Source organism: Centroberyx affinis, unplaced genomic scaffold (assembly GCF_046629955.1).
Source record: "Centroberyx affinis isolate AG114_WGS23_722 - 3 ecotype Tasmania unplaced genomic scaffold, CSIRO-AGI_Caff_v1 ptg001111l_1, whole genome shotgun sequence".
In the NCBI taxonomy this organism is placed as follows: domain Eukaryota; kingdom Metazoa; phylum Chordata; class Actinopteri; order Beryciformes; family Berycidae; genus Centroberyx; species Centroberyx affinis.
Genome location: NW_027279653.1, coordinates 499,945 through 514,140, shown reverse-complemented (window position 1 = coordinate 514,140; position 14,196 = coordinate 499,945). Strand labels below are relative to the sequence as shown.

At 39.2% G+C, this 14,196-nt stretch overlaps 3 protein-coding genes across 3 annotated transcripts; all 3 read right to left on the bottom strand.

Moving 5' to 3' along the window:
• Positions 1–1,338: 1,338 nt before the first annotated feature.
• Positions 1,339–3,002, bottom strand: LOC139647776 (antimicrobial peptide NK-lysin-like). The gene is made up of 5 exons (XM_071523753.1): positions 2,849–3,002; positions 2,565–2,650; positions 2,155–2,232; positions 1,846–2,000; positions 1,339–1,541 (listed from the first exon to the last, which is right to left on the bottom strand). The coding sequence occupies exons 1-5, from the start codon at positions 2,895–2,897 to the stop codon at positions 1,508–1,510; spliced, it is 402 nt and encodes a 133-aa protein (XP_071379854.1). The 5' UTR covers positions 2,898–3,002; the 3' UTR covers positions 1,339–1,507.
• A 597-nt stretch (positions 3,003–3,599) lies between these two features.
• LOC139647788 (non-pathogenic pore-forming peptide amoebapore A-like) lies at positions 3,600–4,976 on the bottom strand. Its single transcript, XM_071523767.1, has 4 exons — positions 4,840–4,976; positions 4,634–4,740; positions 4,318–4,401; positions 3,600–3,942 (listed from the first exon to the last, which is right to left on the bottom strand). Exons 1-4 carry the CDS (start codon positions 4,889–4,891, stop codon positions 3,757–3,759), a joined length of 429 nt encoding a protein of 142 aa, XP_071379868.1. The 5' UTR covers positions 4,892–4,976; the 3' UTR covers positions 3,600–3,756.
• Positions 4,977–10,564: 5,588 nt separating this feature from the next.
• On the bottom strand, positions 10,565–11,926 carry LOC139647789 (saposin-C-like). The gene is made up of 4 exons (XM_071523768.1): positions 11,800–11,926; positions 11,594–11,700; positions 11,278–11,361; positions 10,565–10,906 (listed from the first exon to the last, which is right to left on the bottom strand). The coding sequence occupies exons 1-4, from the start codon at positions 11,849–11,851 to the stop codon at positions 10,721–10,723; spliced, it is 429 nt and encodes a 142-aa protein (XP_071379869.1). The 5' UTR covers positions 11,852–11,926; the 3' UTR covers positions 10,565–10,720.
• Between the last annotated feature and the right edge of the window lie 2,270 nt (positions 11,927–14,196).

Below are 14,196 nucleotides of genomic sequence, written 5' to 3'. Positions count from 1 at the left end.
CAGAAAAAGAAATGTACATTACAATTCAACTAAAGCAGTAGAGAAAGCAATGCATATTGCTGCATTCAAGATTATATGAATATTAACATTAGATAAAAATCATAATCAAGTGTACAAAAATAAATAAGTACAAAAATAAAAATGAAAAAAGATAAGAAAATACAAAAATGAAAATGAAAAAACAATGTAAATTATAAATAAATAAATACAAGAGGGGGAATTGCTCATTACAAAGTTAATCAAGGGTTAGGAGTAAAGATATTGCCAGATATTGAAAGATACTGAGTAAAAGGGAGGACTTATTAATTTTTTGTTTATGTGTGTAAAAATTGCCCAACATAATAATCCAGTTTACGATATATTCAAGACAGCAGTTATCTTGCATTTCATAGTGACATAAAATATTTTTTGCTGAGATGCCATCCCAGTCCAAATCTATGTGCAAGGTGGTGTGTGAAAAAAAACACAAATATAGCTTATATCTTTACGTTTCGAGATAGTAAAGTTATATATATTGTGAAGAATTTTAGCAGTGTATTTCCCTGACTTTGTTAGGGATGCAGCACTTATGTGGGAACATCCAAGATTTCAGGGCATTCCAGGGAAATTTACCTCTAGGTATCACTTTGTTTTTCTTTTTGGAAAATTTCTCTGATGTATTTATTATTAGATTTTTTGTCAAGTAAAAAGATTCCATCTAAGTCAGAGGCACCACCAAGGATTTAGGACACTACTGCGTTACAAGCCAAGTCACACATGACCTATACAGTTGTTAACTTGAACCTGAAAATGATAAAATTGAATATCTTATAACATACCTCTGTATTATAATGGCGTGGAATTGTTTTACATAATTATTGTAATTTGATGGAAGATTTCCATCACACTGAGCACGAACAGCTGCAGACATAAAATAAACAGAAAAAGGCTGTAGTGAAGCCATGGGTGGTGCAGTGTCCTGACTGGATCTGGGGTTTGGTTGGTCTGGCTGCTCTCTGCTGTCTCCCTGACCTGGACTCCCTCAGTTTCTTCTTGTCCTTCCTAAGTTGATATTGGACATCTGACATCGGACATCTTGCCTTTATCACCGGTTTGAATTCTCTAAACATTTGATGGAAAATTATACTAATTCATCTACTCTTCATAAATCAACATATGTCAAGTCTCATCAAATAAATGCATTACATACATTATATTTTTTCATATTTTTTCCACTTAGGAAGATCCAGTGACTTGTTTTTAATAGTGATGACCATGTTGTTCCATAATATGTATTTGTGTGGTGAAACATTGTGTGTAACAGAGATCTAGTCTGACAAATAATTTTCACAATAACACATACCTGATGAAATTCCAAAGCAAATTTATTGATGTTGATTCTGCGCGGATACAGAAAGTGAAATCAAGCAATTCAGCAGAGCACACAAAGCAGCGGCAGTTTAATAGTTGTATATGTGTAAGAAGTCAGGGGTTTCCATTGCGTTCAGTCTCTTGAATCCTGATGGCTTCATCGGTAAAACAGATCCAGAACCTCCTTTGTCCTAAAGGGTGCACATCAGAAAAAAAAGAGAAAGAATTAGGGAAAATGTGCTGATGCACTGTTAAGATTTCATCAGTTCAAGAAATTGTAATTAGAGTGGTTGCATCTGGGATAAGGAAATGATGCGTAGGAGTTGTTCTTTGAAATCAAGGATATTCCTCATGTTTCTTAACTGCAAAATCCACAAATAATAAAACAATCAATATTAGTCAAACCGTCAGAGCTGAGGTTAGAAACCTGCAGGGTGTCAGATCAATTGAATATTATAATGACAGCATCCCACTTTCCAGGGACCCGTGACTCACTTGCAGGCACCGAGGTTGACGCAGATGGTGCGGACGTCATCAGTGGTAGAAAGCTCCTCGATCAATTCTCCAAAGTTATTCTTCACGAATTTGATGCATAGATTTTTCAAGAGGCCAATTTGGTTGCAGACGGACGACACCTTTTTTGTCAGCTCCTGTAACAGAAATTCATTCGTAAGAACCACAGCGGGGCCTGACCAGTGGAGACTTAGACCTCACAAGCACAGCAGGGCATCGGCTAGATTCCTTCAGTTTCGCTCCATCCTGTTTATAATGCCATGATGACTACAGCGTCATGACGCTTTTTACCTCGGCAGTGGCATTGGCGCCGGCGGATTTCTTCACCTTGTTCAAAGCCCACTTGCACGCCCAGCATAAACCTGGGAGCTGCGGAAGCAAATGAAAGGGACACAGAGATATATTATTATTATTGTTGAGGCCAGGCATTTTTGCAAAATATCAAAATATGTTTATGTGATGGAAGAATGTTAAACAGCAACAGTGTGTGGAGGCAGATCACAGAATCAAGTGGCAGCTCTCAATCAGAAATTACAGTGATATCAAGATTACAAAAACACAAATGTAAGAATAAAAAGGATTGTTATTTATGGCAAGTTATATACCAGGAAGAATGCTTTACGTTTAAATATTCCATAAGTTATGGGTGAGCACTTCTCTTTTTGCTGCTCTTCCCTTAGTGTTTTAGCAGCCATTTTTACCTTGTTCGCATCCACTGAGATTTCCTCTTCCATCTGGTCAAGATCATCGAGGTCAAACTCGAGGCATCTCCCATGGACTGTCCAAACTGAGAAGGAAAAAAGGGGAAATTGTTAAAATATGACTTGCCATTCATATAAGAGTGAAGCCACCGAGCCTGCAGCACCTTACGACATGCAGAGGGAGGATCCACTCTCAAATTCATGAAATGGGTTTTGCAATAAAAAATGTAATATGTTCACACGTTTCAAGTCAAAACAGTGTATCAAACAACACAAGAGCACACCTGAACATGTCATCAGGAAGCAGGCAAGGAGGATCACAGACATATTCATGGCTTTCAACCAGCTGTGAACTCTGAGAGCGTCTGAGAGTTATGACACCTTTATACATCTTTGCACGAAATGCTTCACCCTTCACCCTGCCCACATCTGTTCCTGTCAGCTCTATACTTACAGGATATGCACACAGTACATATATAGTAAGTAGTACCAAATAAGGTAAGGACCAAATTTAACCACATATCAACACAAAGCATGCTGGGAAATTAATAGGTGCAGTGTTGTGTGTGTGTGTGTGTGTGTGTGCGTGCGTGCCATAATGCTTCACATGAGTCTTACTTTGCTTTGTCACTGAACTCAATGGAGGGAAATGACCCATTATCAACATGAAGCACTTATTAAGCCGACTTTAAATTCCAGTTAAAGAGCACTGGGAAGGAAAAACCTGGTCAAACAAATGGGGTTTTCTCCAGCAGGAGTTTGGTAGTTTTTTAATAGTGAATGTGTTTGTTGTATAATGAAAAAGTGGAAACCTTTGTATTATTCATTACGTTACCCCATGTTTCATCTGTATGAGGATCTATGGGTAGATCAAAATATTTGGCTCCAAATTGAACCAAAAATCTGTATATTTCGATTTTCTCAACTTTTGATTAGCTGTATAACAAGAGAAAACAGTCTTAGTGTCTAAAAGAATTTGAAGTCTCAACATTACTGTATGTAAAGAAATGGAAAGAATTACACCACTACATAGCTTCAGTAATGCTTTATTGCAAAGGCAAGTGCAGCGCAGTATGCATGTGAGAATTTCACACATCTCCAACTTCATAAATGAAACAGTTGAAACAGCAATGCTAGACTTCAGTCCAATCAGTGTAGACCAAAACCGTCAGCGATACATTATCTATAGTATCTAAAGGCCAGCAGGTGTATATTTCTTGCAGAGTGTCAGCTTAACACACGCAGCCCTTGCAGACATTTTATTGGCTAAAGCATCAATCAGTTTATCTTTGTATTTATTGAGGATCTTTTTGCAGATGCCCTTGATGGATTTGCCCACTCTATTGCAGGCACTGTCCAACAGCTTTGAGATTTTATCCTGCAAATAAAAACACATGTACAATTTTAAAAGACACATTTTGTTTCTAGGTTGATAGAAAATAATTAAAATTGCCAGAATTGCTGGAAAGACAAGTGCAGATTTTTTTTTTCAACTACAGGGGGATATTGGTCTCTCTCAGTAAGGTCGTATGATACATAAGGAAACATCTGTGAAAGAGACTACAATATCGGGGATAACATCTGAACAGATTGTTTTGCATGACCAAAACATTAACTAGAGTATCCTGTTGCAGTGAAATGAAGCCAGATCAATGTATCATATCCTTAGTTGAGATTATTAAATTGGATCAAATAAATAATTACACAGTACTGTGATATATGGACCAGTATGATGTCATTTTATATTCATTACCTTTGCAGTTGCACCGCCCAGCTTCTTCTGAACTTCGGATATAATGACTTTGCAGGCTTTACAGGAACCGGGGAAAGCTTCATACTGTGATAGTTGTAAAAAAAAAAAAAGCAACTTTGGTATATAGGCATATATATTGTACAGTCTATTGATACAAAAAGAAACATTTCAGATATGTTTCCATGAAGGTATCAGTTCATGTGTTATAGGTTGACCATATGGTGATGAGTCAGTCAACGGGCTGGATGTTGAGTTTGCAACATGTTCACAGGTGACTGACCTCTTGAAAAGTGCATTATGTGTCACAGGTTCTCACCTCCTCTGTAAGGTGGTCGGCTCTCTCCATGTAGTCTTTCCACATGGATGGAAAATCTTCGTCGTCTTCTGGTCGGTCCTCCAGAGAGTGCCATGACTCAACAACAACTTGAAATAAAACAGAATGCAAACAAAAATATATATATTTATGTCATAAGATGCACTCATATTATCACTGACTTAGGAGAAATAATGTTAATTTCTTACGTGCACAGAGCAGCAGAAGAGCGATACCGATGGCAGGTTTCATGGTCTTCATTCTTGCTTCAGCAAAGTTGTCATCAGCTACTTCCTTGGCTTTTTATACTGTTTTAAAACTTGTGCTACACTGGTTCCTACTAATGTCTCACTTCCTGGCAGAGGAGGGTTTAGTGGGCAATGTCATGGCTTTTTTTGAAAGGGGTTGGTTTTTATTTTTTGACTGTTTGATGCGTTTCACCTTTGCCTCATTTTTGGTTGGACCACAACAGCGGGGCCACCCCTACAATGCGAATGTCTGTCACTCACTGAGTGACTGAGTGATCAAGTTACACCATTGGTCGGCCGTGGCACGTGGCACATCATAGTATCACAGAGCCAGAAATTTCAGTTTCGTTTTCTTCGCCGTCTAGTTTCTCTGCTGAGATCAGGAGCCCGTTTCTCCCACACAGTAAGCGGGCTGACCAATATCATGCATGTAAGCTGAAGCTAAAGTAGAATCTTTACAATGATATCATATCACCGTTTATGTCGATGCATATGCGCGAGCTCAGTCCACCTGAAGCCCCTCTGTTCTGTCGGCGGAGAGAGAGACACAAACAAGCATGGAGGTTTCATCACGCCGAGGGCTTATTTCCGACCTTCCCGAAGTTTCCCGGGGCCACGGTTCTGGCCAGTGCCACTAGCTGGGCGCCGATTTGTAACCGGTGATCCGGCCGAGATTTCGGCTGGGGTCCCGATGACGATGCGCCCCCGGGTGTCCGGCAAACAGCGTTTTCGGCACCGACGTGTAACAGAGCGTCTGGCGCTTGGTTCGGCAGGATCAATGCGGGCCGTGGGCGCGGTGGAGACGACAGCAGTGGAGAGAGGAGTCGGGACGCGCTGGAACGGAGATCAGTATGGATATATGGACTATTATTCTGTATTAACAGTCTACAGCGGAGTTAGTTACACCATTGGTCCGCCGTGGCACGTGGCACACCCATACACGGTCCAGCCATATACTAGGCTTTCATGGTCTACTAGTGATTTTAGGTTTATTATATTAGGTTTTCACACAGGATTAGTCAAGAGATAAAAGTATTGACGGTCTAGTTTTTGCTTTTAAATTTCACTCTTGATTTTCTTAATGTCACTCTCTTAAAGTTTGTCATGATCCTCATCTAGCTGCCACCATGTAGTGTCGGTCTGGTGTAGCCATATTGTTCGAGGGCAGTGGGTTGTGTAAAACGAGAACACGCTTCTTCATTTTTAGTCAAGATATTATTGATAATGGAGTCATGTGGGCTCATGGGAGATCTGCCCTCCGATCATTTCCCATAGCACCAAGCACACAAACCTGTAATGCTTTGTTGTTGTTGTTTTAATTGGTCAGAAAAAGAAATGTACATTACAATTCAACTAAAGCAGTAGAGAAAGCAATGCATATTGCTGCATTCAAGATTATATGAATATTAACATTAGATAAAAATCATAATTAAGTGTACAACAATAAATAAGTACAAAAATGAAAATGAAATAAGATAAGAAAATACAAAAATGAAAATGAAAAAACAATGTAAATTATAAATAAATAAATAAATACAAGAGGGGGAATTGCTCATTACAAAGTTAATCAAGGGTTAGGAGTAAAGATATTGCCAGATATTGAAAGATACTGAGTAAAAGGGAGGACTTATTAATTTTTTGTTTATGTGTGTAAAAATTGCCCAACATAATAATCCAGTTTACGATGTATTCAAGACAGCAGTTATCTTGCATTTCATAGTGACATCAAATATTTTTTGCTGAGATGCCATCCCAGTCCAAATCTATGTGCCAAAATCTAATCTATGTCAATCTCTAAGGTGGTGTGTGACAAAAAACACAAATATCGCTTATATCTTTACGTTTCGAGATAGTAAAGTTATATATATTGTGAAGAATTTTAGCAGTGTATTTCCCTGACTTTGTTAGGGATGCAGCACTTATGTGGGAACATCCAAGATTTCAGGGCATTCCAGGGAAATTTACCTCTAGGTATCACTTTGTTTTTCTTTTTGGAAAATTTCTCTGATGTATTTATTATTAGATTTTTTGTCAAGTAAAAAGATTCCATCTAAGTCAGAGGCACCACCAAGGATTTAGGACACTACTGCGTTACAAGCCAAGTCACACATGACCTATACAGTTGTTAACTTGAACCTGAAAATGATAAAATTGAATATCTTATAACATACCTCTGTATTATAATGGCGTGGAATTGTTTTACATAATTATTGTAATTTGATGGAAGATTTCCATCACACTGAGCACGAACAGCTGCAGACATAAAATAAACAGAAAAAGGCTGTAGTGAAGCCATGGGTGGTGCAGTGTCCTGACTGGATCTGGGGTTTGGTTGGTCTGGCTGCTCTCTGCTGTCTCCCTGACCTGGACTCCCTCAGTTTCTTCTTGTCCTTCCTAAGTTGATATTGGACATCTGACATCGGACATCTTGCCTTTATCACCGGTTTGAATTCTCTAAACATTTGATGGAAAATTATACTAATTCATCTACTCTTCATAAATCAACATATGTCAAGTCTCATCAAATAAATGCATTACATACATTATATTTTTTCATATTTTTTCCACTTAGGAAGATCCAGTGACTTGTTTTTAATAGTGATGACCATGTTGTTCCATAATATGTATTTGTGTGGTGAAACATTGTGTGTAACAGAGATCTAGTCTGACAAATAATTTTCACAATAACACATACCTGATGAAATTCCAAAGCAAATTTATTGATGTTGATTCTGCGCGGATACAGAAAGTGAAATCAAGCAATTCAGCAGAGCACACAAAGCAGCGGCAGTTTAATAGTTGTATATGTGTAAGAAGTCAGGGGTTTCCATTGCGTTCAGTCTCTTGAATCCTGATGGCTTCATCGGTAAAACAGATCCAGAACCTCCTTTGTCCTAAAGGGTGCACATCAGAAAAAAAAGAGAAAGAATTAGGGAAAATGTGTTGATGCACTGTTAAGATTTCATCAGTTCAAGAAATTGTAATTAGAGTTGTTGCATCTGGGATAAGGAAATGATGCGTAGGAGTTGTTCTTTGAAATCAAGGATATTCCTCATGTTTCTTAACTGCAAAATCCACAAATAATAAAACAATCAATATTAGTCAAACCGTCAGAGCTGAGGTTAGAAACCTGCACTGTTGCTGTTTAACATTCTTCCATCACATAAACATATTTTGATATTTTGCAAAAATGCCTGGCCTCAACAATAATAATAATATATCTCTGTGTCCCTTTCATTTGCTTCCGCAGCTCCCAGGTTTATGCTGGGCGTGCAAGTGGGCTTTGAACAAGGTGAAGAAATCCGCCGGCGCCAATGCCACTGCCGAGGTAAAAAGCGTCATGACGCTGTAGTCATCATGGCATTATAAACAGGATGGAGCGAAACTGAAGGAATCTAGCTGATGCCCTGCTGTGCTTGTGAGGTCTAACTCTCCACTGGTCAGGCCCCGCTGTGGTTCTTACGAATGAATTTCTGTTACAGGAGCTGACAAAAAAGGTGTCGTCCGTCTGCAACCAAATTGGCCTCTTGAAAAATCAAGTGAGTCACGGGTCCCTGGAAAGTGGGATGCTGTCATTTAGATAGTCCACCTATATAATGTTTGAAAATGTATGTTTCATTTACATTTTAAGAACATTTATGATAACCTCCTCTTGTATAGCCTACCCTATGTTTACCTATGATAATAGTTCAGTCCAATCAAGGTGGGGCTGGGGAGGGTATTGACCTGGTCATTCTGACCTTGGTAGAGAGAGTGTAACAGCTTGCTGTGAGGCTGTGAGGCTGTATTTGTAGCATCCCGGGCCTGTGTCTCTTTGTTTCCTGATTTTTGGCTTATCATTTTTGGTTAATAAAACCACAGCCTCGTTTGTATTATACCTCTGCCTCATGACTCCCTTCTTCAGCATATCAACATCTTTTTTTGAAGTTTTTCCAGTGCCAGTCAGCCACACTAGCATCCCTTTTAAGTAGTGGAGGCAGATCACAGAATCAAGTGGCAGCTCTCAATCAGAAATTACAGTGATATCAAGATTACAAAAACACAAATGTAAGAATAAAAAGGATTGTTATTTATGGCAAGTTATATACCAGGAAGAATGCTTTACGTTTAAATATTCCATAAGTTATGGGTGAGCACTCTCTTTTTGCTGCTCTTCCCTTAGTGTTTCAGCAGCCATTTTTACCTTGTTCGCATCTGTAGAGTTACCGCTTGTACCACTACTTAAAAGGGATGCTAGTGTGGCTGACTGGCACTGGAAAAACTTCAAAAAAAGATGTTGATATGCTGAAGAAGGGAGTCATGAGGCAGAGGTATAATACAAACGAGGCTGTGGTTTTATTAACCAAAAATGATAAGCCAAAAATCAGGAAACAAAGAGACACAGGCCCGGGATGCTACAAATACAGCCTCACAGCCTCACAGCAAGCTGTTACACTCTCTCTACCAAGGTCAGAATGACCAGGTCAATACCCTCCCCAGCCCCACCTTGATTGGACTGAACTATTATCATAGGTAAACATAGGGTAGGCTATACAAGAGGAGGTTATCATAAATGTTCTTAAAATGTAAATGAAACATACATTTTCAAACATTATATAGGTGGACTATCTAAATAAAACAATAAACAGTCACCATTCTATGTGGGCAATTTAACTTCCACATTACACTTTAGCCAGGGAAAGTCCCTCCCCCATTGACTTGGTATGGCCCAGGCCACACCTTAAATACAGGGATGCAGACACATGTCCTCCCTTATACTCCAACCAGCCCAAGGAACAGGTAAGACTCTGCACAGGTAAGGTGGCATTACGTTAGAATGCAGTAATTTGGGGAAAATAGGGTCAGGTGAAAAGGTAGGGGAGAAGCCTTTTCACAGCATCCACAGAGATTTCCTCTTCCATCTGGTCAAGATCATCGAGGTCAAACTCGAGGCATCTCCCATGGACTGTCCAAATTGAGAAGGAAAAAAGGGGAAATTGTTAAAATATGACTTGCCATTCACATAAGAGGGAAGCCACCGAGCCTGCAGCACCTTACGACATGCAGAGGGAGGATCCACTCTCAAATTCATGAAATGGGTTTTGCAATAAAAAATGTAATATGTTCACATGTTTCAAGTCAAAACAGTGTATCAAACAACACAAGAGCACACCTGAACATGTCATCAGGAAGCAGGCAAGGAGGATCAGACATATTCATGGCTTTCAACCTGCTGTGAACTCTGAGAGTGTCTGAGAGTTATGACACCTTTTATACACATGAGTCTTACTTTGCTTTGTCACTGAACTCAATGGAGGGAAATGACCCATTATCAACATGAAGCACTTATTAAGCCGACTTTAAATTCCAGTTAAAGAGCACTGGGAAGGAAAAACCTGGTCAAACAAATGGGGTTTTCTCCAGCAGGAGTTTGGTAGTTTTTTTAATAGTGAATGTGTTTGTTGTATAATTAAAAAGTGGAAACCTTTGCATTATTCATTACGTTACCCCATGTTTCATCTGTATGAGGATCTATGGGTAGATCAAAATATTTGGCTCCAAATTGAACCAAAAATCTGTATTTCGATTTTCTCAACTTTTGATTAGCTGTATAACAAGAGAAAACAGTCTTAGTGTCTAAAAGAATTTGAAGTCTCAACATTACTGTATGTAAAGAAATGGAAAGAATTACACCACTACATAGCTTCAGTAATGCTTTATTGCAAAGGCAAGTGCAGCGCAGTATGCATGTGAGAATTTCACACATCTCCAACTTCATAAATGAAACAGTTGAAACAGCAATGCTAGACTTCAGTCCAATCAGTGTAGACCAAAACCGTCAGCGATACATTATCTATAGTATCTAAAGGCCAGCAGGTGTATATTTCTTGCAGAGTGTCAGCTTAACACACGCATCCTTTGCAGACATTTTATTGGCTAAAGCATCAATCAGTTTATCTTTGTATTTATTGAGGATCTTTTTGCAGATGCCCTTGATCAATTTGCCCACTCTATTGCAGGCACTGTCCAACAGCTTTGAGATTTCATCCTGCAAATAAAAACACATGTACAATTTTAAAAGACACATTTGTTTCTAGGTTGATAGAAAATAATTAAAACTGCCAGAATTGCTGGAAAGACAAGTGCAGATTTTTTTTTTTCAACTACAGGGGGATATTGGTCTCTCTCAGTAAGGTCGTATGATACATAAGGAAACATCTGTGAAAGAGACTACAATATCGGGGATAACATCTGAACAGATTGTTTTGCATGACCAAAACATTAACTAGAGTATCCTGTTGCAGTGAAATGAAGCCAGATCAATGTATCATATCCTTAGTTGAGATGATTAAATTGGATCAAATAATTACACAGTACTGTGATAAATGGACCAGTATGATGTCATTTTATATTCATTACCTTTGCAGTTGCACCGCCCAGCTTCTTCTGAACTTTGGATATAATGACTTTGCAGGCTTTACAGAAACCGGGGAAAGCTTCATACTGTGATAGTTGTAAAAAAAAAAAAAGCAACTTTGGTATATAGGCATATATATTGTACAGTCTATTGATACAAAAAGAAACATTTCAGATATGTTCCCATGAAGGTATCAGTTCATGTGTTATAGGTTGACCATATGGTGATGAGTCAGTCAACGGGCTGGATGTTGAGTTTGCAACATGTTCACAGGTGACTGACCTCTTGAAAAGTGCATTATGTGTCACAGGTTCTCACCTCCTCTGTAAGGTGGTCGGCTCTCTCCATGTAGTCTTTCCACATGGATGGAAAATCTTCGTGGTCTTCTGGTCGGTCCTCCAGAGAGTGCCATGACTCAACAACAACTTGAAATAAAACAGAATGCAAACAAAAATATATATATTTATGTCATAAGATGCACTCATATTATCACTGACTTAGGAGAAATAATGTTAATTTCTTACGTGCACAGAGCAGCAGAAGAGCGATACCGATGGCAGGTTTCATGGTCTTCATTCTTGCTTCAGCAAAGTTGTCATCAGCTATTTCCTTGGCTTTTTATACTGTTTTAAAACTTGTGCTACACTGGTTCTTACAAATGTATCAACCACAGCTCTTAACCACATGTAACACTTCACTCGCCACAGACAGAAGAGTACAAAAGACTGCATGTTCAGCTACTTACATTTAGACTGCATTGTTCCATTTAACTAAATATACAGCACAAAGTATTTAACAACTGCTTAATAAAAGAAAACATTTACAGCTAAAAGGTTATCCAGTTGTTTTATTTGAACCAGTTCACTTGTAGAGAGAAGTGAAGTTTCAATCTACATTATTCATATGGCCCAGGATAGCCCACTCAATATATAGATATGCTGTTGCTCCAACTCTACATCCCCATATGAGCCAACTTACAACTTTTAAAGAAGGTAGTATTTCTGTTATTTATTCAATACATTTCTCCCATTTTCTTCCTCGGCTTTGGCACCAAATATACCAGAGCTTCTCCTGTATAAGGACTCTCAAGTGAGTGAAACCTTGTCCCACATTGCTGGATAAAGTAAAACTTTTTTGACAGCTTTATTTCGGTTATGAGAACAGGTAGGACCCAACAACCCAACAACCAAATAACTGTGCATTGCCAGTATCATGAAACCAACTACCACCCTTCCTTATTCTCTCCTTTTCTCCCCATCATCCCCCCTACCTTCACCATCTAAATTCCTAACATACAAGCACTCACATACAGAGACAATGAAGAATAAAAAGGGCAATCATCAACAGCACGAATGCTCATTTTTTATTGTAACCTACAAGTATGCCTCTCAGTCATACTTGTGAATATGAGAAACTTACAAGTATGCCTCTCAGTCATACTTGTGAATATGAGAAATCACACCAAAGTCATACTTTACAAAAAGACAGTATTAATCAGTCTTTCATGACATCCTCATAGTTTCAGTGACGACGTCACCTCCTGCTAACTGAAAAGCATGAGGTGACAATAAAGCCAGGGGAGAAGACGATGTAGTTGCAGTGCAACTCTCAAAGAACAGGGGAGAATAGAAAGAATAGGGTCCAAAAGGTACTGTGGAAAAAGGTGAAGTTTAAATATGTAACAGCTGTTGTTTATAATGTGGCATCCATTGATCTTCACAACTTCAAAATGATGATGTCAATATTTACCTCCGCCAAGGAGGTTATGTTTTCGGTGCCGTTTGTTTGTTTGTCTGTTTGTTTGTCTGTTAGCAGGATTACGAAAAAACTACTGGCCCGATTTTTATGAAACTTCGTGGAAGGGTGTAGCATGGGCCAAGGAAGAACCCATAAAATTTTGGAGCGGATCCGGATCCGACTCACGAACAAGCAATAATAGCACGAACCTTGGCGGAGGTCTGCGCTCTCTGAGTGCCCTCCTAGTTAGGATTTAATTTTTCGATGGGAAAATGTCACCCACTGCAGTGCTTCCCAGGCATTTTTAACTGAATTCCTTTCTGTGACGCAGTCTAGCTTTTTTTTGTTGCGTCATCTTTCACAGTTTATTTTGTTTCAGTTTTTCCTTTGTTTCCTTGCAAATGGCTCAATTTCCTTTTGTAGGTTTAAATACCGAGAAGGAAGCAGAGACCACCAACACTTACAACAACATCTGTCAGATGTCTCCTTCCTGCTTAACACCTTTTACGAACAGGACACAAACTCACAGCTCATGCATAGCAGCACACACACACACTCATGCATGCACACACACAAACATGGACACATGCATGTGTATGTGTATCCACACACGCGCACACACACACAAACACTCACACAGAGTTGTAAGAATGTATCTTTACCCAGTTGAGTTGTACTTATCAACTTAAATAAATTTACAACCTCTTTCAGGCCATTGTCCTTTCATTTTAAACTGTATTTCCATGTATTAGTTCTTCATTAGTTCTGAAGCTATTTCCATTCAAAAAGCTCTTACACACCACACCATTACTGAACTCTCGCGTCAGCAACCCTGTAAACGCTGATGCACCAAATGTTGCAGGATACTTTAGTAAACCAACGGGGGGTGCTAGAGCCAAATGGCTGAGACCTGCCTGAGCCCCACAGTGGCTGCCTGCTGTGTGTCATTACATAGAAACAGAACAGAGAGACGGGGAGACACTGAAACAGGAAAAGTGTCTGTGATTGTCTCAACTCCTACGGTTAGGCCGCCCCTCCAGCAACCGTTTAACCATCTGAACAGCTGCCTAATGGACCTGCTGAAACCTTTAGGGCTGCAGTGAAACAATCTCTCTGGTGGCGGACTGCAGGGTGTCCAGATTGCCTGGTCAGATGGCCAGGTAGATCAAATGGGCTAAATCAGT